General features: G+C 44.9%; 1 protein-coding gene across 2 annotated transcripts in view; it reads right to left on the bottom strand.

The window, feature by feature from the left end:
- The window catches only part of SEC31B (SEC31 homolog B, COPII component), a 1031933-nt gene that overhangs the window by 470323 nt on the left and 534224 nt on the right, over nucleotides 1-27386 (bottom strand). For both annotated transcript variants that reach the window (XM_078643061.1, XM_078643062.1), the window contains exon 16: nucleotides 1377-1503. In XM_078643061.1, the coding sequence (XP_078499187.1) occupies nucleotides 1377-1503 (127 nt within the window). The remainder of the gene's footprint in view (nucleotides 1-1376; nucleotides 1504-27386) is intronic.

Genomic DNA, 27386 nt, shown 5'->3' with positions numbered 1-27386 from the left:
TTAATCTTCTTGTGACTACAAAAAATGAATATGTAATTTAACTGATGCCCATGTAAAGAGCAAAGTATATTTTACAAAATTGCAAGCATTCCTCTCATCACCTTTTGTGTGTCTTATGTACCGCTTTAAGTGGCAAGGGTATGCAAAGACATGGGGCCTATGCTCACTGTACCACTGGAACTAAAGCAAACCATACTGAAGAGCCCAATACGGGCAAAAACTGGTATTGGGTTGCTTGTGTTCTGGTTCATGGAGTACCTGGCAAAGCAAGTCGGGCTAGACAGTTCTTATCGGAGCAGGGTCAAGACTGATTTGCATATGGCTGGGTCAAAACCGAGGTGGCACGGTGGGCAAAAAAAAGATGGTTTGGAATGCTACTACGAGTGACTGCCAGTGGTGATGCAAATTGTAAGCATTCCTCCCATCACCTTTTGTGTGCTTCATACTTCTCCCAACATGATATCCCACCCCTTTGCTGATTAGGCTATAATTATTCTGGTTTGTTGGTTGTGAAGAGTAATATGTTTTGTGTTGTGCTCTTAATTGGGTCAACTCACTGTTATGTAATTCAGTTCTGTTTTTCATACATATTCACTGTTTTTTGTAATAATTTATTTTGTTTTAACTGATGGTCCAAAAGGTAGGAGGGCCAAAATGTGTTTTAAATTTACTAACAAGTTCCTCTGCTGGTACACGCTTAGACAACCGTCTCAGAACAGCAAAATAATGCCTGCATTAAAGAGTTTTACTTAAGATCCTGTAGTCACTGTCTACGCTGACACAGAGCAAGCTTAAAAATAAAACTTAATACTTGCATTCCAGTCCAAAACTGAAAATTAGCCTTTGTAAATGAAGCTATGAACAACATTAAGGATATGGGGGCGAGTATTAATTATCCAACCCAGAAATACAAGTTCCAGGTACTCGTCTTACTAATTGCAGGTGTAGTAATCTATTGAGCTGTATTCTAAGCAATTTAGTGTTAATGACCATAGGTTCCCATTCAAGAAACAAAATCCACACAGCCTTAAAGGACTGTATTCTCAGATGCCCCCAAGTTTGCGACAAGGATGACAGAGATTCAATATGACAAGTAAAGAGGTGTCCAAGCAAAAGCATGTTCTGGCGAGGGCATTGAGAAATACAACCAATGCGCTAATAGCTTTAGAGGGACATGCAGTTTATGGAGTAATATCACATGGTGGTGAACTTGTGACTTCTTTCAAGGAATACTAGCAAATGTGAAAATAGAACGATCACGTATGGCAGCTGCCAGTAATAAAAGAAAGGTTAAGAATACAATTTGTCATTATGTGTTTGAAAATATAACATTTTTCTTCACTACTAGTACAGTTTAGACTAGAACTTCTTCTTACCACAAAGTTCAGCGTATTCCTCAGGCTTTGAATAGGTCAGCAAAATGGCTAGAGCTTCCTTCCAGTTCTGCAAGGTACACTCTAGCATTATATTTCTCCAATTGTGCTGCACCACAGAGGAAAGAAACTGAAATATAACAAAATGAGAAGACACATCTTAATGTAGTTTTAGTTGCGCAGAACACAAAATGGATATGTGTTAGTGAGTCAATTATCAAACTGAGTAAAGTCAACAGAATAGAAGCAAAGCACATTGCTCTTCCTAACGCACACTCCAAATTTCCTGTCAACAATAAATTACCATTAACTGAATAGAGCAAGGAATGTAAATGTAAATGTAAATGTAGTTGAGCTTATATAGCGCACAGCTACCCGCAGTGGGTTTCCCGGCGCTTGCTTAGGGAACCCGTCCTGGTATTCCCCTGTGAGATAGCAGGGTATCCACAAGGTGAAAGTCAGGCATCCCGCCGCGAGGGGCCGTTGTGGAGATTAAGCAAGCTATTGCCCAGAGTCGCAGAGTGTGAACCCGTGAGTCGAGGAGGCACCGGGGCGAGAATTATCGAGTCCGTGGAATTTTTAGCCCAAGACCCGCTGAGGCGGGGAATTGAACCCTGGTCCAGGACCGATCTCAGCTTCCGGGTCTGCTGCCTCTAACCCCTGAGCCACACTTCTCCAATAGAGCAAGGAATATTTGCAGGTTTCGCTGGGGAGTTTTAGCTGTATTGTAGCTGTAAGTCTGCAATATCATGCCATGCAGTCTATGCAGATGCATAACGGCCGATACAATGTGGCATGACACACTTTAGATACTCTCTATTTCTAAAATGTCTTACGTCTAATTGTAATAATGCAGTAGACAAATAGTCGAGCCACTGTGGTGGGTTGTACGTCACTACACTGGGAATCACACAAGAGGTCACTACATCAATTCCACAACAGCCATTACATCGCGAGTATTTCCTTTGCATGCATGTAATTGTTTATATATATGTTTTTTAATTATTACATGTAATGTTTACGTCTAATTTGCAGGTGGTAAACCCCAACTCTGTATTCCTTTGTTTCTGATTAATATTTCTATATTACGATGTTTGTAATATTTATGTTCTTTTAAGTTATATTTATTAACTAAAAAACCCTTTCTACAACCTTAAAGACTGAATGCACCAAATAGTTTATATAGGGAAGCAACTCTTCTTATAGTCAAGCAATATCTTCAATGAGATTTTAACTCGCTGCACAAACTTAAGCCCCCTTCATTCTAGATTGGTGAATAATGTTTGACAGGGCAAATACACATGGGGGAAAAAATCGCAAGGCATTAACCATTTTTGTAGATGTGCGGAGTATAAAATGCTATTTGTTATCATTGCTGGAGGATAGGGGTGGCATCTGAATTCATTCAAGGTTTTGCTTCTCATAAGTCATGGCCCTTCCCCAAATTCAGCAGTGGTAATAAATACTGAATTACACTCTTCACATGTGCATATACAATATACATTTGTTAAATTATGGTTAGCTTGCATGTTTTAAAAAGACTCTGAAATTCACTGAATAAAAAACACTGTTTAATGGAAGTTATGGTAAAAAAAAAAAATACTTAAATATCACTGAAAGTCACCAAATTTAGGGCATGATTTAGATATTCGCTGGACTGATCCCGCCGTTGCTTTCAAGGCTCTTCTTCCCACTGGTCTTCTTTGTAGTCTGCTCGCCTAATTTAGATGTGGACTGTACATTGGAGGGAAGACCGTCGCAATTCCCCCGACTCCGTCAGGATCTGTCTCTCACATCAATGGCTTCAGAGTCTGGAGCGGCTGTTAAAGGGAGTCATGCCGAGATCCCTGCTATCCAGATTTCAAAGTGCCTTTCTGTTGAGGCAACTGTGGCAGGGAAACCTCAAAGCTCGGGTTGGCGAAAACAAAGAAAAAGAGGTGAAATCTCACAATTTTTCGGGGTTCCATCTCTTGAACGTCATTGTCCAGGTCCTCGCTGCGCTGCTGCTACCATATCACGACGCTCAGCCACCCCTTTGTCACTGGATTCTAAGGAAGGCTTTTGTGGTGGGTGTGCATGACAATGGTGTGTGTATGTTGTTGGTGTGCACTGCTATATGCAAAAACAATGGCCAGTACATATTACCTACATGTACATATTGACATATACCTAGCTTACATATGTGTACTGAGATAATAAATAAGTAGTACTTACCTGTCTCCAAGCCACAATTGCCCCACTACATCAGGACTCCGTCACCAGGACACCACCAGTACAACGGGAACATCTAAATCAGCTCGGTGCAATCCCACGAACCTGATGGCAACTGAATACTGCTAGTCAGCAGAGAAGATCGCAGCTGCGGCAGACTTCTATCTCTAGACAAAACATCTAAATACGGTGGGCGGACCACCATCAGCTCAACAGAGTACTTGGGAACGCCACTGTGGCGGGACAGCGTTAAGACCATCACGATCTAAATCAGGCCCATTGTTGGATAAATCAACGATAACATGTGTGTAAATGTATGTACACTAGTAAATTAACATCCCATTGAAATACACTTCTAAACAGATGACACCATTCCCATAGCAACATTCAATATTATTTATTTGTATTAGTGCGAAGTCTGAGTGTACACCACTTCTAATTGATTAGTTTTGCGAATTATGCAAAAGGGCACTTCAAGTGTTTTGCATACAGTGCACCATTAATAGCTGACTGATGGCACTAGAGCTCCATGCACTCACCCATGCACTCAGATTTGTGCCTCTGTCTGTTACGTGTCCACCTCGTCTATACGCCATCTGTAATTCTATCATAAATGGTCTGAGGGTTTAGCTAAGATGTATATTCTCTAACAATGGCCATGTAGGTCCCAACAACGTAACAGCCTCATTCTGAATAACTCTACTACATGTGGTTCCACTACATTAAGCCAACGTGTTAGACTTACAACCTTAGCGTGGTATTCCCCTAGATGCTTACCTTCTCGACCCTATTTGTTTCTGCTTTTTTTGTTGGCATTAGGATTCTGTGTACTTTACTCCTGCTAACCAGTGCTAATGTACTTGTGCTCCCACCCTAAAACATAGTCCCACACCCAATTGGCAAATTTAATTCACTCGTAAGTCCCTAGTAAGGGTACTACATGGGCCTGTAAATTGAGTGCAACTAGTGGACAGAATCACCCATTGTGCCATTCATTAGAGTAGCCCTGCAGCCTACAGTGCTGTTTTAAACTGCCATTTCGACCTAACAAAATAAATCCTTTATCCAGGTCTAACCCTTCATTTTTAATACTTATAGTCACCTCAGGAGAGAATGCACAGTATTTAAAAAGTAGGACATGTGGCTTTAAGTTTTGCTGGTCCTGGCAGTAAAAAAAACTGCTGTAAGTTGTTTTTCACTGTTGTATGGTTATTATATCTCCAGTAGACTAATCCTTGGTTACCTTATTACATTTAATAAGTGATAACTTCAGCTTGGTAACCAGATACAGAAATGCCTTTTCCACTCAAATGAATTATAATGTAAAATGTTCTTTAATTGTAATGTCAGATTTTAAGTTACTGATCTGAAAAGGTATAAGAGGAGTGGGTCCTCCTGACAAGATGCTTGGAGGTGAAGTAGCTGTAACCTGCTGTGCTTGCACTTCAAAGGGTCCTGCCTGCAGTACACACAAAGGAACATTCCACCAGGTCTGGCTGTGTTTCCCTACACAGGTTGGTGCCTAAATCAGGTGAGGGAGAAAACCTTACTAGAACCAGTGTTGAGGGTAGGTCAGGGAATCCCCCTAAACAATGCTGGTGCCTGACATAAAAGAGGCACCTTCAAAACCTCTCCCCAGAATACTCCTGGACAGATGGAAGACTGAGAAGGAGGACTGCACTGCTGTTTGAAGAAGGAAGACTGGATCTGATTTCACTAAACCGATGCTTCCCAGAAGTGACTTCAAGGGTCAAATGGCTGAACTCCTGTTTAAGCTACAGGGACTCAACAATTTCCCAGAGGCCTCCCTACAACTGCCAAGCTGACCAGCACCAACTGGAACTGCCTACGCATTGCTGTTGACCTCTGCTGGAGTGAGTAAGGAACCCAAAGAGGCGCTTCAAAGGTCCTGAACCCTTGTCTGGCATCAGAGGATAGTCTTCCAGACCTTAAGGCTAAGATACAGATGTATTGGGCTCCTCGAGAACACAAAGTGATCTCTTCGCTCAAAGAAACAGCCGCACATAATGGCTGCCAATGCAAAGCTCCAGAGTGAGCTGCTCCACGCGCCAACAGAGACTGTCAGCAACAACCGCCAAAGTGAGGCCCCAGTGAGACATGCACTTCGTGCCGGCAGCCTACGGCAACTGCCAATGCGAAGCTCCAGCGATGATCAACTCTTCGTGCTACAACAGCGATCGTCCGCGATACTAGACCTGCTCCTCATGATGGTAATGACCTCCGCACATCCCACACAGCAACAGCTCCTCGTGTGAAATTGAGACTGTAACTCATCAGCTTGATGAACCCGATCCCTGTATCAAACCCGCACTCCATCACAGTCGATATAAACTTTTAACTTTACCCCGGTCCTGTGCGACCAGATAACCATGAGTGGCGGTTTTTGCTTTTAGGTGCTATTTTCACCTAAAACCGTAAAAACTTGTATCTCAGGTTCTACTGATTGGATTGTTGTTGATTTAGTGTTTTTTTATTTCTTAAAATGTACGGTAATTATCTAAATTGGTTTGGTATTTTATTGTGCTTGCATTTTCACGGTATCACTGTTTGAGTACTATATAAATACTTTATACATTGCCACTAATTTAAGCCTAACTGCTTCCAGAGGAGTAAGATCAGGTTTATTTAGAGATTTTTGCAGTTCACTCAGACAAGGATTGGGTTTATTATTTGAGTGTGGCTTCCACCCCTCTAAACAAATAACCCACATTTCTTACACAATGTATATGTTGGATTTCCAAACTCTCAAAAGGAACATACAAAGAAGTAATTCTAGAAAGCATGTACATGGCAAAATGCCCAACTCGTTTCAATCAGTGCACATTTTACCAATGAGAAAAAGCTTTCAAACAGATGCACCACCAATATTATTTTAAGCACAGTAACCGGGAAGCCTTGTGACATCAAGTAATTAGTCAGAGGACCCCAAACATTTCCCTGTGTATGCGCTTCCAGCTATTTTCACAACACATTCAGAATATTACTCAAATATCAATTACATAACACAGAATTGTTTTAACAGTGAAGCCTGATAAACCCTTCAGCAAAATGGGAGATTCCGGTGTGATCTCACATATGAATTTCAACCATTATTTCCCATTTATGTGGCTCCAATAGGTATTCAGTTAATCAGGGCCTACAATTGGGTGCCATGCTGCCTGTCAAGGGGCCACACCCCGTAGATTTCCCAAGGCCCTAAGGCAATCAAAGGTATAAGAAATTACCATTCAGAGTGGGGAACAAGGACCAGTGGTTTCCAATTAATCTCTACTGAACTTCCATTGAAAGTTCACATTTGGTATGTAACAGTAATAGACGTTAGAGAGACAAACTTTTAAATAAAGTGGGCTCCCTTCACTCTTCCTTCCAAATGAGCATTCAAGAAAAATCTGAAGAACCATTTTATAAGGCTTTATTTGAAGCCATTCTGATGTCAAAATACATTTAAATGATAGCAGATATTAAATTAAGTGTAGTGAATATATATCAACTAAGAGTAAATATTAACACAGATGACCTACTATGTCAAATTAATGACTCTTTTAATAAATCATGGCTATTGGTAATTAGCACTGAAAGAGTTGCAACTGTGAGGGGAGTACAGTACTAGTCGCATACTTAAATGTGGATGGCAGAAAGCCCAGAGGGACGATATTCAATTAATGCCACCTGAAATCCAGCATTAACATGGCACAGGACAAGATTACATGCTGAGAAGAAAGTGCTCCATCAGACAGCCAGAGACAAACATTAATGGTATCCTGGTCATGCTTCCTTGTCTATGATGAAGAGGACATTGTCAAATTAGGTAAATCCAGTATCCTTGGAGACAAACATTACTTATAAAATGGTTCTCAGTTCCAAAACAATCAGACAAAGACGTAGACATTGAAAAATGCCAAAACTCATTTCAAAGCTCTATACGTCTCATGATTTTAATATGTGCTAGTCAACATGACCAAGACATGTTTTCACAGCAGCAACTGCTTGACTAGATTCTAAATGAGGACTTAAACATTCAAAGGGAACAATCTACCTACATATTGCTGGAACCTTCCTAGCCACAAAGGTAGCAAAGAAGACCCTTCCATCCACTACGTTAAATTGGCACAACTCGTTGGAAAACTTCATAATTTTCAACCTCACAGATAAGAGTAACAGCGTCAATTATGAGAAGCCCAGGACACTGCAACTCTGTGTACCTCCATGTTGCTCCTTTGACGTGTCTCCTTCATTGAAGTATACATTGTCTCCTCTTAGACAATAAATATAGTGTCACTATCCACATTTAGTTTCTAACACATAGGTACAGGAGATAGAGAGTAGTAGAATTCTCTAGTAAGGTAGAAATAGTTCCTACACCTCACTGAAATAACAACTAGATAGCATTAAAATCAGCAACCACGATTACCTAGGGCAGTAATAGTTTATAATTAGAGAGTTTGCTCTAGTCATCGTTCTTCATACTCCATGTCACAACTTGCTCCCTGTGTTCTCGTGTCCACCACCAGTGGGCTGAACTGTGACACTCTCTAGTGTTCTAATAAGCTTCCAGACCCTCCCCTTCATGTACATACTGACTTCCAGCCATTTAGACACTATTTGGGAATTGACATCCATTCCCAATCCATGCCGGGTTTTGTGGAAGCCATCCTGTACATGCCTGAAACTCCATTACCTAGAGTTCCCTGCTCACTGCTTCGTCACCACCCCTGCAGGCAAGGATGGGTGGAGGAATTCAACTCACCTGTGGCTGGCTGCTGCTAGGCTGTTCACACCTGCTGCATGTGATTACTGTGAGCTCTTATAAGCCCCAGCTACCTTCGGGCCAAGGTTGGTCATTGTAGCTGTTTACCGGTGAGACCAATGCTTGTTTCCAGAGCTCCCTGAGCTTTTGCTATGCTTGTTTCCAGTCTTTCTTGAGCTTTAGTTATGCCTTGTTCCTGACCTGCTGCTGTTTTCCCTTCTCCTGAATTAGCACTGCCTGGAGTGCTACCTTAACCCCTGAGCCTTAGTATTCCTTGTTCCTGAGCTGCAGCAGTTTCCCTTCTTTTGAATTAGCACAGTTTGCAGTGCCACCTTGTTTCCTGAGTTCCTGAGCGATTGCTAGTCCTTGTACCTGAATTAGCACTGCCTGCAGTGCTCTTGCTTCATTGAGTTCCTGAGCTATAGGTATTCTTTGTTCCTAATCCTGGGCTTCAGCTATTTCTTGTTCCTGATTTGCATTGCTCGCAGTGCTCTCTTGACTCCTAGTTTCCGGAGCTGTAGCTAATTCCCTGTTCCTGAACAAGCACTGCCTGCAGTGCTACCCTGACTCCTAAAGCCTTAGCAACTCCCTATTCCTGTACTAGCACTGCCTGCAGTGCTTCCTAGTCTCCTGAGCTTTAGCTCAATTCTTGTTCCTGACCCAACTCTGCCTTCTTGGCTACTTTGATTTCTTGATTCCTTAACCTGCACTATTCTAGTATACGCTTGTAGCCTCCCCTTCTGTATATCCTTCTCCAGTCCCCGCCTTTCTTCCCATTTCCTTGGTTCCAGTTCTAGTTTGCTGTCTTTCTTTTCTGCTGTCTTGCTTCTGTTATCTTGCATGTTTATTACGAGCTTTCTGCCAAGTACCGCCCTGTGATTTTCTTCCTTTCCTGTTAAGCACTCCTTCTTGCTGGCACCTTGTCTATTGTGCTTGTGTTTAGTTCTACCCCCTTGCTGTTACTGCCTTGCGTGTTCCTGTTTGATCGCCAGGATCTGTGGGCACAGCTGACTACCTAGGTGGTGTTTCTTGTTCACTGTGAGTATTGTCTTTGAGTTGCATTTATAACACCACCATAGGTATAAGCTCCACAGACCCTGCCTTTGATTGCATATCCTATTTGTGGGTATTTGCAGTCAGTATCTGTAACAGCAATTGTGGGTAAGAAACTTACTGAGCTTCAGTCTTACCGTGTGGAGCTCCTGAGTGCTTTACCCCACACACCCCTTTATTGTTAATGTTGTTTCATATATATGTCTTGCACATTCGTCCTGGGTGTAGTTATTATGAATGCTAATTGCCTTTTGAGTGCCCTTCCTTTCTGAGTCTTACCCATCTTGTTCACTTGTACAGGCTTTCCCTTTGGATCCCTTTTTCTCCTCTGGTTCCCTGTATGATCCTGTGCAGCGCTGTACTCCTCTTCCTGTTTAAGTTTTCTACCCAGTTCCAAGTCCTTGCCCCAGTCCCTGACTGTGTTCCCCACATACTCCTGGACAGTCCCTGACATTCCATTCATAGATTAAATTGCCCAAATCAGCCTGTAAAGCCAGTTTTTATGTCTGAGAAGCACAAGTGTATTCCCAGTCTATAGAGTTGATAAGAAATACAAGTTCCCAAGAATTTCGGGCTAACAACTCTGCTTTTATATTGATTCTCAAAAGCACTGCAAGCAAAATGCCCTTGTCACGTGTATGCAACTTGAGAAAAAACGGATCATAATTATTTTTCACATGTAATCTCTCTGTACTGCTATTAAAACACTGTCCAAGATAAGAGTATATCAACATGGAAAGCAGACTATCAAAACACAAGAAGAATACAAAACATGTTGTCATACATAATTATTAATACAGACAAATAATCAAACGTTATAAATGAGAAACAATACATGAGACCCTGAATGAAGGGCAAGAGCACAATATAATGACATCAGTGTAATCAACACAAAATACACTACTCCTTTCCAATGATTGTTGATGAACAGAAACATGAGTGAAAGGATAAGCGAATAAGTTAATGGATGATGATTGAGAGTGATTGGATGGGTGGATAAATAAACCGTACTTAACAAACAAGTTACTCACCCTTGGTAACACCTTATCTCGTAGAGACTCTTACCTTACCTCCAAATGTGAGACTGGATTCAGAAAATTTGACCAAATAGGCAAAGTGCCCATCAGGAGGTACCCGACTGTCAAGACAGTAATGTTTGGTAAACATGCAAAAGGATGCCCACAAAGCAGCCTGACAGATGTCTAGGACAGAGACTCCACAAGCTAATACAGTGATGGAGTTTTGGCTCGGGTGGAATAAACCCGAAAACCCTCAGGGGGTTGCCTTTTATTTAATGAGTAGCAGATCTTGATGCAGAGTGCAATCAATCTGGAGATGGTCTGTTTCAGCACTGAGTTCCCAGTCTTCGTTCCAGTGAACCTTACAAAGAGCTGACCATTCCCCCGTGAAAAAAAAAAAAACTACTCCTAATGAAACAGTCAGAGGCACATGTCTTATTTAGTGCCGTGCTGTCCTACATGCAAAATGATATAGAGTATACCTTATTGCGATCAACAATAGTACCGAGCTCGAAGGGAAAAAGAGGGGAGGGGAGGAAAAGGAATGAGAGGCACAACAGCAGTACATACATTATGCAGTCCCAGTAACTGTAACCTGTTAGTCCTAACAGGTGGAGTTCCATTGGGAGGTCTTGTAGCCGAAGACCAGTACTTCTGTCTTGTCGGAGATGAGCTACAGGCAGTTGGTTTGCATCCAGTCTGAAACCATGTTTTTTTTGTTTTAGTTGAGTGTGATATAGCATGAACTAGACCCGAAGGAATCAGAGCGTTTTACATGAGCACCAGTTATGTTACAGACGGACACATTCATTTTTGTTAGGCACAAGGAGATTAAGTGATTAACCCAGAATCACAGAATGTTGAGCGTCCATGCCGAGACTCGAACCCGGTTCCCCAGTTTCGAGGTCGACCTCAAGTTGGCTCTGGTGGTGGTTGTCTTGTCCGTCAGAGATGATGAGATGGATCTCATCGGCATAAGAGATGGTGGGTAATGTTTTGTGATCGGATGATGGTGGCGAGCAGTGTCATGCATATGTTGAAAACGGTGAGGACGAGGGACGATCCCTGTTGGACTACACTTATCAGTTTTGTAGTCTTTGAAGTAAAGGGTGGCAATCTAACCCTTTGGGTTTTTCCCGTAAGGAAGAAACCGATCCATTTGGGAACGGATACTCGTATGCCAATCTTGTGGAGTCTTCTTATGAGGGTTTGTGGGAGGTAGTGTTAAAGGCAGTGGAGATGTCGAGGAGTATGATGGCTGCTGTTTCTCCTTGGTCCAGGATGATTCGAATGTCGTTGGTGGCCGCGATGAGTGCTGTTTCGGCGCTGCTGTTCTTTCTGAATCCTGATTGAGTGTTGTCTAGATGATGAAGGTTGAGGGGGGTGAGTTGGTTGTTGATGGTCTTCTCAATCACTGTGGCTGGTTCAGAGAGCTGGTAGATGGGTCGAAAGATGCTCAGTTGATTCAGGTCAGCTGTGGGCTTCTTGAGGTGGGTGTTGATTTCTGCAAGTTTCTATTCATCTGGGAAAGTGGTGAGCATAATGGAGGTGGTAATGTGTGTCAGGGTGGTGCTAATTTGTCATATTCCCAGCCTGCAGATGTGGTGGGAGCACAGGACCATTGAGGTCTCCGAGTGGATGGTCTGCATGATGCTGCTGTGTTGTTTATGGTGAGGGGTGTCCATTCAGTTTGGTGGCCGTCTTGCCTGGGTAGGATAGCGATGAATTCTCTGGGATTGTGTTGGTGTGCAAAATTGCGGTAGATGTTTGTGATTTTGCTATAGAAGAAGCTGGATAGGCTGCTGGACAGTTGTTCAGAGGCAGCGATGTTGTTCACAATGGCAGAGGTGCAATCTTTGACGATCAAGAATATCTCCTTGCAGCTTTTAGGGCTTCCTTAAACGCGGTCCACTAGTGCTTTTTTCTCAATATCTTATTTGCTAGTGAATGTGTCTGAGTGCAGCCTTGTTGTACGTTCTGGCAGTGGTGAAGTGGCTGACTATCCATTTCCTTTCTAGCTGTTTAAAGTGTTGTTTGGTGTCTCAGAGGTCTTCTGTGTACCAGTTGGCCTACTTGTTTGTAGGGTTGCGTTTGATGGCTGCCAGGGAGTCAGAGCAGGTCTTGATCCAATTGTTGAAGTCATTGATGTCCTTCTCAAAATTGTCAGTCGGGCTAGGTTGACCTGTGCTGAAGGCACTGAGCCTGTCTGCCTCTGTGATTTTGCACCAGCTGTGGCTTGAAATGCTGAACTTGGCAGAGGTATTGACTTAAGATGTGTTGATTTGCAAGTGGATGAAGGAGTAGTCGGTCCATCTGAGCTCGGGCGAGCCAGCCTTCAGCATAAAGTCATGGTAGGAGGAAGTTTTGCTGCAGCTACCACCTTCGTGAACACCAGAGGGGCAGTGGAAAGCCAAAGGGGAGCACAATGAACTGAAAAGTGCTCCTGGCCCACCCTGAATCGTAGGTAACGCCGCTGGGCCTGCAGGACGGGAATGGGAAAATAGACATCTTGCATGTCCAACACTATTGTCTAGTCTCCCGTGTCGAACGCAGTAAGATCCTGGGCAAGCGTTGGTATCTTGAATTTCTCCTCTCTCAGGAAAGCATTTAAAGGGTGCAGCTATAGAATAGGGCAGAGGCCTCTTCTTCTTTGGCACCAGAAAGTATCCAGTGTTCAAACATGATCAGGAGAATAGTATCCGAAATTATTTCCGGGTAAACGCCCAGACAGCGACCTCAGTTCGCTGGAATGGGATGCCTTTAAGGTGGTCGCAAGTGGACAGTGTATACAACAACTAGTGGGGCCCGGAAAACACTAGAAGCAGCGCTCCGGCGCGCAGAGACTACATTAGTGGCATTAACAAAAGAGGTGGATCAACGAGGCCACAACGGGGCAAATAACGACGGCCAAAACAGCGTATGCGGGGACGTTAAGGGATCTGCGTAAATATAACTTTAAAGCGCATGGGGTCCGATCTCATAAAGAAGGGAACAGAGCAGGGACCTTCCTGGCATGGTTGGCCCGTCAAGACACAGAGATCAAGCCCATTACAGAATTGGTGGATCGGGTGAGGGTTCCCCACCACTCCCAGGTAGAGATCCTACACATTTTTCACGACTTTTAATCAGAAGCCTATCGAGTCCAAGCAGAGTACAGACCACACTTAATCACGCATTTCCTGCACCCATTGACTAGTCCGCAAATACCGGAGGAAGACGGGGACAACATTGACGAGAAGCTAGGATCCGTAAGTGTATACCATACAATCCGTGCCCTGGCGCGCAATAAAGCCCCATGCATGGTCGGCTTCCCACTAGAGTACTACAGCACCTTCTCAAGCCTACTGGTCCCCCAAATTACAGGCATGTTTGAAGACGCACTCTAGAGAGGTGAACTGCCAGGCTCCCTTAGAGAATAGGTTCTGGTGGTTTTCCCAAAGCCAAGCCTCTTACAGGCCCATAACTCTACTGAACGCAGACTGTAAAATACTGGCAAAGATTTTAGCGGATCGGTATTCCCAGATCCTACCTCCACTGGTCCATCCGGAACAGTGTGGGTTCGTCCCTGGCCGTAACACATCCCTGAATTTGTGCATGCTCTTCCACGTACAAGACAGAGCAGGTCCTCAGTTCCCACGATCAGCTTGCCTAATCCTAGATCTATAAAAGGCCTTCAATACCCTCCTGTGGCCCTATTTGTTTGCCGTTCTCCGGCGGAATGATGTTGGTCCGACCCTGCTTGCATACACGCAACTCCTCTACATGAACCTCACAACCAGGGTTCAACTGGGAAAGTATATCTCAGACCCAATTCAGGTAGAGAGGGGTACACACCAGGGGTGTCCCCTTTCCCTACTGTTATTTGCCCTGGCAATAGAGCCATTAGCGATACGCATGCGCCGGGAGGGAGAGGCCTGGGGCATCCCGAATGCTGACACAGTCCACAGCGTGTCACTGTACGCGGACGATCTGCTTATATATATACGTGACGTAATGGCTGATCGGACCCCCATATGGACAACACTACAAGAGTTGGCGGAAGTTTCGGCTCTCAGAGTCAATTGGGGCAAATCCACGGTCTACCTCCTCAGTCCACATCTAGCCCGCTGGACCTTACAATTGGGACCCAGAGGATCACTTGGAGCCATGCTGCGCCTAGGTACCTCGGAATTTTAGGACATGTACAAAGGGAATCACCGTAAAGCGCTGGCTGGCATACGGGTGGCCATAGAGTTCTGGAAGACGCTCCCCCGGCCCCCATTGGGCGGGTGGCCCTGGCTAAAATAACTATCCCCCGGCTACTATATCACTTTGCCAATATCCCAGTCATTCCACCTGGTCCCTTCTTCCGGGAGCTAGATAGCCTCCTCGTCTCTCTCATTTGGGGAGCAGGCCGGCACAGAGTAGCTCTGCCCAAGTTGTATCTCCCAATTGACTAGGGAGGACTGGGAGCTCCAGCCTTTGAAGCCTATTTCCTTGCGGCACAACTTCAGTGGATTTTGCACTGGACTGCAGAGCGTCACATGGGTGAGACAACATCCAACACGGAGCATATCTCTCTGCCATTAATCCGACGTCTACTATTACCGGGCACGAAACCGCAACGTACATACCCGCTACAAGTAACAGTGGCTCGCACCTGTATGTTGCGTATACACCGCATGTCTAGAGGGAGCCACCATACTCTCCATTACTCCCGTTAGTGGGGTTCCCACATCAAGAGAGCCACTATATGGCGCGAACCCTACAGGCATGGACGGACAATTCAATACGGAGTGGGAATCCTTGTTTGAGGAAGGCCAATTGTGACCATACGAACAGTTAGTAGAAGAATACAATCTCACTCCTGGGTAATTCCTACTCCACCGACGACTCTTGGCTAGTAGCCGCCCATTCTGGGAACCACTCGCAGGAGAACCAACAACGCACTCAGAAATACACATCATACTACATATGGGGGCGGGCAGACATCTCGTCACATGGCTGTATAAAGCTACCCGAGAATTGTTACTTAAGCCACTGACCTCACTGCGGCAGACATGGGAGGAAGATCTCAACAGACCACTACATGACAAGGAGTTGGCGCACACTCTTGAACACCACAAAAAAGTCTCCAGAAACACGCAATTCAAGAACATACAATTCAATATCCTACATAGGGCATACTTAGCACCCAAGTGCTTACACCGTTATTACCCTGACATGCTGTTTCAATGCCCCAGATGCCAAACGCCTGCAGCGGACTTCCAACACATGTTCTGGAGCTGCCCTACACTGCAGCAATACTGGCATTACATCCATAACACACCCGGAGCAACCGCCAATATCCCCAGAATTGGTACATGGGAGGCATGTGCACTAGGGGTGTTTCTCAGACAAAAAACTGATAAAGTACAGCGGCGCTTTGCGTCCCTTCTATTACTTCTGCCAAAGAGATCCATAGGTGTGCACTGGAGGACTCCGGGAGGGCCCTGGTGGAGGCTTGTCTGGGAGCCGTTAAGAAGTGGGGCGCTGCAGAAGAGGATGTGATCCGAGAGGAGGAAGCGAAGGAACATACAAGCACCACATATCCATGGAATGGGCGCAATTCCTGTTCCAGTTCAGCCAACACACCATGCGAGCAGACCCAGCTGAGGGCCCCCATACCCAACCAACTACTGCCACACCAGTTGGCGGCCGTGTCGAGCTTGAGCGCCTACCTGTGGCTGATTCTCCCCCCCTCCCGAGAACCTAACAAAGATATTAAACAAAGCCCCCCGCATCAATAACCATCAACCGGCAGGCTAGCCCCATACACCGGCTCAGGGGACCTACTGACCCCCTTACAGTCTGTACACGCATCCCTTCTCCCTGCTGATCGGGCACCAGTACCCCAGTTCAGCACCCCGTTTTTTTTGTTTAGGATGCTGATCAGACAACACCGGTGAGGGACAGGGATCGTTACCTATCTAATAGAGTAGCAGGCCCAAAGCTTCCATGAGAACTACGGGCAGACGTAGCTCCGTCACCAAGATATTGATTAGCAACCAAATGCCAGGACCCATAAGTCTCACACTGATACCTTCAACCTATGCATAATGCTGGGATCGTATTGATATTATATGACAGCTATGAGAGATGTCTATGTATATACACCTGACTGCCAAAAGCACTTCTCAGCCTACCTATGCATGTACCGTGAGATCGGAACCATTTTCCATGATTCACTGTACCTGAAATGTTAAAATTCAATAAAAAAAAGTAAACATAAAAGAAAGTAGGCACTGTCTCTGACCCCGATGGTCGTTGGGGTCTTGCTGGCACAGGCATTGAGGGATGCCAGTCTGGCTTTGCATCGGAGTTAGGAATTACTACGAGCTCAGCACCACAGAGCTTAACCCCTGCGAATGTCTTGGATACGCAGCTCTTCCTTCTACATTTTGTTACAGACAGACACACAGAAGTATTCCCAGACTCATTCATCAGTCTGGATATGATAATGGGTAAAACTTTGCTACCCTTCCAAAATTCCAATTCTGGTAATCTACAGTTTTAAGAACATTCTTGAATAATTTGATTACTTTCTACGGTTTACAACACTTTGAAGCATTAACCTCTTCCCAAGGACTCCCACACACACACATCAGTAATTTTAACAGCCTTGTGTCTATCATGGTCCTCTTTTCTATCATCAACAAAGGGAAGGACATAGGGCTTTTTAAAGAGGTACAGCATACGAGCCCACAAGGTATAGTCCAAAGAAAAAGTATGCTGTTCCTAAAGGGTTAAGTGGCAAGAGAGATACAAGGGAATGCTCAACGGGAGGACAGTTATATCCGACACCTTAAACTAATAATGTGGGTCCGGGAGGTTTCAAGTTTCAAGTTTATTTTTATTTGCTTTGGTACTCAAATGAGGACCACAAATATTTTAAGCATAAAAATCAGTTTTACACCATTTAAAATTTCTCATGTTAATACAAAGTTAAAAATGGTTTTAAAAATTTGTAAAATTTGTGACAGACAAATTCCTTTGGGGGAAATTTGCATAAAATGATCAGTTCCTTTGCTGAGTTAATTTTACATTTTACGTATATAGATTGCAAAATCTTTTTCCTTGCCATTACCACTTTTGGATTTGGGCATACAAACATTAAATGCTCTAAATCCTGCTCTCCGCCATTACACAAGTTACATATCGAGCTTTCCTTTAAGTACCATTTAGATGTTACGGTTTTGACTGGTAATATGCCAAACCGGAGCAGAACGATCGCTCTTCTGACGCCATGATTTAGATTAAAAGCGATATACTGCTGAGGTTTCTGAAATGTTATTAATTCAATAAAATTCTTATATACATTTAGTTTAGAGCAATGCGAGGAGTCTAGTTCAAAGCTAAATCTTGAAGTGAAATGTTTTAAGAAGAGCTTCAACTGGGCTGGTGTCCAAGCTAGCAGCAAATCGGTGTTAGTCTCTGCTAGCTTAAAAGCTATTGACATGTGCTTAGAAAATACATGTTAAGACGAGTCTCGGTTAAAGGTCTCAGTTTTGAGCAGGGATCTGAGAGTTCCTTCCTCCACATGTAGGAGATTGTACGCCCACCTGATGATATTAGCGATTCCTCGAGAATAAGAGCTGGTTAATGAAAACTCGAGGCGAAGAGCTTGTACTGGGACAGCCTGAGACACCTTCATTAATCTCCGTAGTATTTTCCCTTCTTTTAGGTCTAGGAAGCTCCATTGATTTATAGGAATATATTCCAGGGCATATGATAGTACTGGTGGTATCTTGACACTGTACACCTTAAGCAGGGAAGAGAAGTGCCTGTGTCCCGAGGCTGCGTATAACCTTAAAAGAGCTCCCGCATGTACATCAGATTTCCTGATCAAGTTCACAATCTGTGGGCGATTTTGTAGAGTGTTGGAGAAAATTCTGCCATTGATAGGTATATTCCTTCACCTCTTCCACCTTTTCTCCCCCAAGGGTCCAGCAATATTTCGGGCTCTTTTTCCTCCCCGAAAACGAGACTATTTTTGTTTTAGTGATGTTAGGGATTAAGTAGTTTTCCTCCGTATATTTATGCAGTGCCTGAAGATTGTTTTGTAGACCAAATGCAGTTAGGTCTAATATGATAATATCATCTGCATCTAACAGTGTATGTATATTATGGGAGGTTATCTTTGGTGGAAAATTATGCACTTGCTGGAAGTATTGAGGCATGTCACTAAGATAGAGTGAAAATAAGAGGGGGGGCGAGATGACATCCTTGTTTGAGGCCATTAGGGGTTGGGATAGGGCTAGTTAGGCCCTTTTCCCTCCCCATTTGAACCTGGCACCAGGTGTCTGTGTGCAGAGAGATTAATATTCGTAATAGTTGATCTGGGATACCCATTTTACCAAGTTTTTTCCAAAGTATTCTTCTGTCCACTCTGTCAAACGCGGTGGAAAAATCAATAAAAGCTGCATAGACAATCTGAGATTTAGTTGTCACATATTTGTCTGGGATGGTTTGCAGCACCGCAATATTGTCCGTGACTGAATGCTTTGGCCTAAAGCCTGCCTGGTATAGAGGAATCAGTCCAGATGAAAAGGCCCAGTTTTTAAGTTGGCCCAGGACCTCTGCCGTAAAGATCTTTCCTGTGGCATCCAGAAGAGCTATTTGTCTATAGTTACCAGGTTGGAGTCTTGATCCCTTTTTGTGAATAGGAATGATGATGCTCCCCTTCCAAGACTTCGGGATTTCCCCAGTGCTAAAGATGTAGTTAAAAAGGGGGGAAAGCATCCTGCTCCAATCTTTAGGGTCGGACTGGAGGACCTTGATTGGAATTTGGTCAGGGCCTGTAGCTCCTGTTGATCTCGCTTTTCTTATATGCATCTCGATGGAGAAGGGGGTAGATGTTCTACTATTTAGAGATTTAATTTCTGGGTTGCTTGAGAACGTATGAGCCATTTCTGAGGTGGTATTTAATTTATATAGATTAGCAAAATAAGTTTTCCATTCTTTTGGGGGAACCGGGATAGCTTGTAGTGCTTTTTTTGTGCCTGTTTCTTTGGAGATTATGGACCAATAGACACGTTGATTGTAATGCTTTGCTGCTATCTGCAGATCCACCCAGTTTTTATCTTGGGCTATTCTCTTATGTTTTTGTTTTTCCCTCCTGCATTGGTTCTTTAGTTTAATAATTTCTACCTGTCTAGACGATGAACCTTCTAGAAACTGTGCTCTTATCAGTTTATTTAAAAGCTTTGTACTGGTGGTTAGCTTTGAATTTTTGTTTTGGATCTTTGTAGGTCTCGATTGCTTCAACTTTTCCTGCAATTTTTGCGTTAGTATATTAATAATCCTTTCAAAATTGGTTATTGGGTTTGTAGTGTGCATTGTTTGAAGAAGCTGGTTAGTGTCTATTAAGGTAGTTATCTTATTGAGTGTCGTTGAGTTCCAGAGAAGGGTTTACCATAACTGTACTGTACTTGTACATGATGTGGCTAGTTGGGCATGGATATATTTTCCATTCTGTGCGTAACAGCAGAATGGCATGATCGCTTCCATGGACGAAATTAATTTGGAGTTGTGAGGCGAGCCCAAACAAGTCAAGGCTACATATCATGTAATCCAGAAGTGAGGAGCTGTTATTTCCCTTTCTCGTGTTTGAGGCGGCAATGTCGCGTTCCACATTCCCATTTAGCAAGATTCCATTTAACATTGGAAGTGTTGCTAGTAAAATTTTGTCTCTTTTATCCGCCTTGGTCCCTATAGGAAATACCGGTACGGAAATTTCCAGCGCCTCTTCTATGTACCAATTGGCCCATTTTATTATTTCCTCATTGGATAGTTTTCCATTAAGGTCACCCATAATAAGAAATGATGGATAATCTTGACTTTCGATGATTTGTTTGATGTCTTCCAAAATTTCTATTAGCAGACCATCCATTTTTGCTCCAGGAGGAATGTATACATTAAATATTAATAGATTTTTTAAGAGATCTAAAGGGTTTATCCCGCACTTGATCTTGATACATTGATAATGACGTGATTTCGTTGGGACTATTTCTTGGGCCCAGTTATACTCTTCGCTTAGTAGGATCGCTATCCCGCCCTTCGCATGACCTCGCTCAACCCGCAGAGCAGGGATATCATATGTAATATATCTTTCTTGATAAAAGTTTTGTGTAGTTCATGTTTCTTGTAGGGCCACAATAGTGGGTGAATATTTTTACTAATTCTTCCATTTTTTCTTTAGTTTTTCCCGCTATATTCCAGGAGGATATCACTAGACCTGTGCTAAACAGGAGATTTGGTGACCTTAGTTTGTTTATTATTATTCAGGGTCTCAACGATCCAATTCCATGACTGATCCCTTGTAGTGACTTCCTTATTAAGGGTGTTTTACTCCAGATTTCCCTTTCACCATTCTTTATGGAGATAAATATATTTTCTGCAGAGTGGTCTAAGGAATGGGTCTTTTTGTTTATAGGTTGGTACATTTTTTGAGATCCTTCAAGCGGATGCATCATATTGTGAACATCATTTTTTTGTACTGGGATCAAGTCGTAACCACATTTGTGGAGAGTCTCACTCTCCTTTAAGATAATTCCTGGTAAGACTGGAGACCAGAATTCTACAATTTCAGTTTCTGTTTTGGCTTTGTCTGGGAACATTACTAGGTTAATTTCATTTCGCGTTAAGGATTGTAGCAGCTGAATCTGTTGTAAAAGGTTAATGATTCGACCACGATTGAGTGGAGCTTCATAAGTAGGGAATAGTTCTGTGATTTGTAGATAGTTGGATCTTATCTTCTCTATTTGTAATCCTTTTCTCTGCGATTCTGAAAGTCCTTTAGAGGTCCCTCTTAATGTTGGACTTACCGGACCATATGAGAATTTAGTAGCCTTTGGATTTAATGTAGACTGTTGGTAGAGATTTTTGTTTCCGGTTTTCTCCGGTGACTTCTGGTGCTTTATCCTCGGTGTAGGGGACAGTTCTGGCGTTCCTTCATGATCTGATAAAGCACTTGGTAGAGGAGTCATGTTCTGAAATTTAATTTTATTAGCCTTCTTCCTTTTAAATCTTCTTATCGCCTTTCTCTTTTTTATCTTTCTTTGCCGTTGTTTCTTTTTTGTGTTTTCCAAGTTCTGTGCATCCTCGCTGTTTAGACCGGTATTGACGTTTATTTCAGGGTCAATTGCAGGACTGATCATATTAGATTTAGTTTAGTTTTTTGTAAAAATTGGGTAGTAAGCCACAGAGTGTTGGTGTGGTTTGGGATAATTTCCCTCTTTAAATAAGTTTCTAAGGGAATATGTGATGGTATCTCCCTGCTTACCCACAATTTCCCCGGATGATTTCCTTCCGGTTTGTGTTGCAATTTCTTTCTTCTGGGGAAATGGCTCGTTGTTGGTTTTAATTGTTAAGTTATCACCAATTTCCCCTTTACAATTGCCACAAGTTCCTGTTATTTTTGTTGACCTGAATTGCTCTTTCTTCTTTTTTTCCTCGACTAGAAATTTTAAAATTCCTATTTGTACGTCAAGTGTTTGGTTAGAGTTCTCCAATACGTTGCCTAAATGGTTAAGAACTGATTCCAAAATATTTTGCAAGGTAAACAATGACTTGGATACTGGAGATTGGGTGTTGATCAAACCAGTAGTATGGAAGATAGAGAGATCTGGTGAATTTTTGAGGAGACCCTCTATATCCGGAGATTTTTGTGGAGTGCTCTTCTGTATGTTATCGGTCTCCGTTTGTAATCCCATTTGAAATACTCCGTCCTTGTTGTTAGTATCTAGGCAAATGGAATAGCACTCGGGGAACTGTTGTATCTTAAATAAATCCGATGTTTGTAGTCCAGTAGTCATTAGATCCAAAAGTGAGTCCTCCTGGTTAATTAGGATACTTTTTTGCTCTGCTTCAGAATTTGTATGGGTTGATCTTGAGTTAGGTATATTGCACCTTTTCCATCCTTAGTAATATCTACTATTTCCATATTTGTCTGATCTTTTACTTTTTGCTCCTGTTCGTCTGAAATTAGTATTGTGAAGTACTTTCTAATTCCAGGGGTTACTGTTGTCTTTCCATTTCTTACGGCCTTGTTGGTGCCTTTTCTAATTGCCTCATCTGTTCCCATTCTTTTCATAAAGATGGTTCTAGATCTGAGTTTCTTGTAAGCCATTACGCTGTAGTAGGTCTTTTGGAGTTGGCAAGTTGTTACTTAGGGGTCTTAACAGGGCGAGATCTTTATAGGTTATCCCCTTCTGCTCCCTACTTTTGACTCGCGAAAGAGGAGCGGATCCGGCCTGTTTCCAGTTAATGTAGTCGGGAAGTTTAGGTTTCGGGGACCGTGCCCGATGCGCTGCTCATGCAACACCGGCACTGGCGCCCGATTCCGATTCCCTAAGTCCGTTTCTTGTATGTTTATACAGTTTTATAAAACAGTTCGGGACTCCTCACAGCTCCCATTAAGACCAGCGAAACTCACACAAGAAAGGGAAAGCTGGCGCGTACAAGGGGGCCCTGGGCTTCTGTGCCACTTATGGCAGCTATCACGACCTGCGTTCTCTCTCCGCAAGAATACACCACCTCACCTCGCCTCACCCGGTTCCTGGGCGATTTGGTGGCGGATTCGAGGACCGCACACCAACCCCCGTCTGGGGCTGAGTCTGGAGGGGCTAGGGGGAAGGGTCTTCGGCTCCAGTCGCCAGAGAAATAAGTGTTTATTGCTGCTGCACCGGCTACTGAGGGGAATCAATACAACTCCTCCCAGGTCCTCGGGGTCTTGTTATGTGACTTAAATTACACCATTTAATTTACACCATTTAATTTACACCATTTAATGCCGCTCACAGACGCCACCCCAAACGACTCACCGAAATCGGAGCCGTGACCCTGTTCGCCTGCTGTCCTGGCAGCTGCTCTCTGAGTTCCGGCTTGTCTGGCGGAGCGGGGCGGCGGCGTTGTTCTCGCAGCGATTTGATCAGCGCTCACGCCCGACCGCACCCGTAACCTCCTCTCCTCTACTCTGCTCGCACGGCGTCTGGCTGGATGCAAGACGTGGGTTGGATTCCAACAATACTGGCTCAGCAGTCCTCGTCGCAGCTCTGTAGGGGGGGGGGGGGGGGAGTTATTACCGGTTCCAGCAGCGCTGCAAGCCTTCAGCGCTGTGCTACCCCTTTCCAGGACTCAGCGTCCTTATGGAGGCAAAGCAGACACTGCCAGTTGGTACTGTCCATTGGTTGGTGATCCGCGCTATCGGCGCTGGTTCCTATCCGGCACGAGCACACTCCCGCCGGTGGGGGGGGAGAGGGGGGTGGCAGCGTTGTTCTCACAGCGCTTTGATCAGCGCTCACGCCCGACCGCACCCGTAACCTCCTCTCCTCTACTCTGCTCGCGCAGCGTCTGGCTGGACGCAAAACGTGGATTCAAAACGTCTGTTATAGTAACAGCTAACAGACTCCTTGAGTGGGACTCTTCTCTTCTCCTGGGCCCCTTCCGTACCGGCTCTACGCTTTTGCCGTTTCTGCCGCTCCGCTACAAGCACTCACCCCAGCATCTGCTGCTGTAAATCAGATGCCGGCTACACGGAGCTTGTGGCGTGGCGTAGCGTGGCAGTTCAATTCTCTGCGGCTCCTGCCTCCACCGGGTCGTTCCCGCGGTTGCCGCTGCCGCGGCTGCGAGAGAGACCACACTGAGACTGAGGCTCGGAGCAGCGAGCACTAAGCAGGGCAGAGCACAGAGTTCACAAGTGCCCCCTCTTGCTCCCGGCTTGAAAACGACCCCAAAGACGGCTCCGGCGGACCACAGGAGGTTCTCTCTTCCCTCGTAGGTTGTGTCCCGCACACTGACGACTGACGGCTACTCGAGGCTCAGTGCTGACCTCTAGCGTCCATTAGGCTTTTCATTGTCCGTAGGTCCGGGAGGGAAATTCCTTCCTTTGGAACTAGGGCCCTCACACACCCAGCCAGCTAGGTGTCATGCTTCATCATTGGTCCTGCTCCTCGTTGGGTTGGCGCTGCAATCCCTAATGGGCACCCAATTAGGGGCTCTTTGGCGGAGATCTTTTTGTTCCTTGCCAATCGGTGTAGTGTGAGTGAGGGGCCTAGAAAGTGTAGGTGTGTGTTATTTGAAACTTGGAGATTACGATTGCATATGCTGAGCAAACACAATTATTTTATTGATCAACAAGAAGGAGAAAAGGCAGTTCTAAACAAATTATCTAGTGAATGCGGCATTCCTGACGAAGGCTTACAAGCGCCGAAACCTGCGTTGAAGATTTATCCTCTGCCACAAATTATTATTGTTCTTCTTTTTATTGTAACCTACATGTACTGATATATTGAGATATTTTGTATAATGAGGTAAATGTTGATGTAGCAATACATTTTTTAGGAAAATAAGGCTGTCAATTTAATTGAGGTCCTTTCTTAATTGATTTTAAACTGTCAAAGTTTGTTTTATTGAAAACGAAAAGTAAAATTTGATACATATGTAATCTATGGTCGTCAAACTGGAAATTCTTTATAAATTGTTATATTTTGTAGTATGATTAAGTTGATACTAGCTAAACTGTACTTTGCCTAGGATTATATCTTCTGTTGCATTATAGCCCTGTCCTAGGAATTGGTAAATCAATTTTACAGGGGGTACTTGATATTCACATTATAAACTGACTGACAACACAGATGTTTTAAAATCTTATTATAAGTTTTGCTACAGATATCGCTAAAGCCTCTCATCTACAAGTGACCAATCATGCAACTGGAAGGTATGATTTTCACAATGGGAGGTGAGGAGCTGACCACTGCAGCACTGTTAGAGCGCCACATTCCCCGAGTTGTATTTCCTGTACTCCCTTCCTGCGCCCCTGCCTAAGGAAAGTGCTATAAGGGAGGAGAGCAGAGTTGGTGGCTGCAGCGCTGGGCTGGGGAAGCGCTATATTTCAACCCCAACCCTGTCTTCAAGAGAAAAGCGGGTGTCTACCTATGCGTGGGGAGAACTGCCTGCGTGTGAATACTGTGGGTGCCTACCCCGCTGTATGCCTAGTTAATGAGCGGGTGCCCACCCCGCGGATTGCCGCCAAATCACCGCCGCGGCCGAGCCGCCGCAGGAAGAACTAGGTTTATTTAACCGCGCCGTGGAAGCCAACCCCGTGTACTGGCGGCGCTTTACTGACTGCCGCGGGTGCCCACCCCGCGGGATAAGATTGCCCGGAATCACTGCCGCCGCCCGGGAGAACTGCCAACTTCCGAGTCACAGCGGGAGCCTACCCCGCGTGCGGCCAGAGAGAGGACTGCATATTTACAGAAGGCGGGAGGCCACCCCGCACTTCTGGATTGCCAGAGATCACCGCAACGGGCGCAAGTTGGAGAGGGAGCCGTGCGGAGGCCAGGCGTTGCCCAGCAACCGTGCCTCCCTGGGCCGAGTCATCGTTGGAGGCGGGGCCGGCCGAGTAGCAGGAAGAAGCCAGGAGACCTCGCTCAGTGGTGGGGGGCACTCCGAAGTCGTAGATCCCCGAGTGCTGCGGGCGTTGCCGGGGCTCCCTGGGAATAGAGGAGAGCCCCGCGTGCTGAGCCCCAAGGCCCGGGTGAAACGGACGGCTGGAGTGAACAGGGGACGGCCGAGGCACACACCGGTGCCTATCCCCTGCCAGAAGACATCAGGGGAGCCCAGTGTGCGGGAACCTGCAGCCCGGTGTCCAATCAGCACCCTCAAGATCTGGTGAGTGACTCGCGGGGCCCCCAGGAGGTAGGGAGAGCCCCGCGGCCGGAGCGGAGTGTTTGGGGGGCAGCCTGATAGCTGACCAGGAGTCCCGGTCTGAGGAGGCGGCCTGATCCTGGCCCGAGAGCCCGGTGAGTGGGGCGTTGGGACTCAATTGCGTGGTGGTTGGGGGTTGTCGGGCACAGGCGGTGCCCGCCCCCGGTGTCAGCATTCCTTGGAGGGCTGCTCCAACTGGTAACCAGGACTGGGTTGTTTTCCATAGTGAACCGCTGGACAAAGGCCGCTGCACGTTCTGGGAGTCCCGGGGTGGGGCTCCAAAGATACTGTAGGGGCCTGGGACCTGTTTGGATCCGACTGCCCCGCTGGACAGGGGGCAATTGCCACGATTGGGACATTGTTCATCTGAGGAACCCCGGGGAGAGACCCCCTAGGTACCGGGAACTGACCTGGACTGACAGGGGTGATTGTTGTGACCATTCCCATGGGGGCACTGCTGAAGTTGGCTGGGGGGGGGGGCGTGTTGTTAGTATCCTTACAGCCTAATTGAGTGCCTAATGCTAATGTTATGCTTTATACCCTGTGCCCACTGGTCCTAGGCCTAATGTTTACCTTCCAGGATTACGGCCCGACAATTTACGCCTTTATGGAGACTGCATTTATACTGATGGTTTTGTGCAGGATAGGCCTCTTGTAGAGATGTCATGATGTCTGTAGAATGTCCCGAAGCATGTTTCCCCCACCTGGATATGGTTGTGCCTACAGTGAATGTCACGCCTAATGTGATTTATGCCTATTGGGACGGGGCCCTACATTAATGTACCTAATTTTTTTTACATAAGGTTGATACCCCATGACATGCCCAAGGTGTTGTTCAGGCTTTATGCACCGGTGATTCATGCTAATGCCTCCCCTCAGAATAATACTGATTGCTAAGGTTATGCCTACTGTTAATAGAATCCTGCCTAATGTCTTATGCTAAATGATGTTGCTTTATGTTTTTCTACAGCCTTGAAACTATGGACTTATCTTTTTCCTTTATCTTTTGTCTCTTGGTAATGGTGCTGGCAGCGGCCCAACTGGCCCTGCCCTGTAAATGATCCCCTTGTATATATTACCCTGGCGTCAGTTGGTGCAGTCTAGAAACTACTGTGGTTACATACGTGGTTATTCTTGGATGTTTTATACAATGCAAAAGTTATTCTTTCCATCTAATCTGGTGTGGTCTCTTTTTGTGGTGTGCCTGGTGTGTCTGTGTGTACTGCGTGGATGCTT

Source organism: Lissotriton helveticus, chromosome 5_1 (assembly GCF_964261635.1).
Source record: "Lissotriton helveticus chromosome 5_1, aLisHel1.1, whole genome shotgun sequence".
In the NCBI taxonomy this organism is placed as follows: domain Eukaryota; kingdom Metazoa; phylum Chordata; class Amphibia; order Caudata; family Salamandridae; genus Lissotriton; species Lissotriton helveticus.
This window is presented reverse-complemented; position numbering and strand designations above follow the sequence as displayed.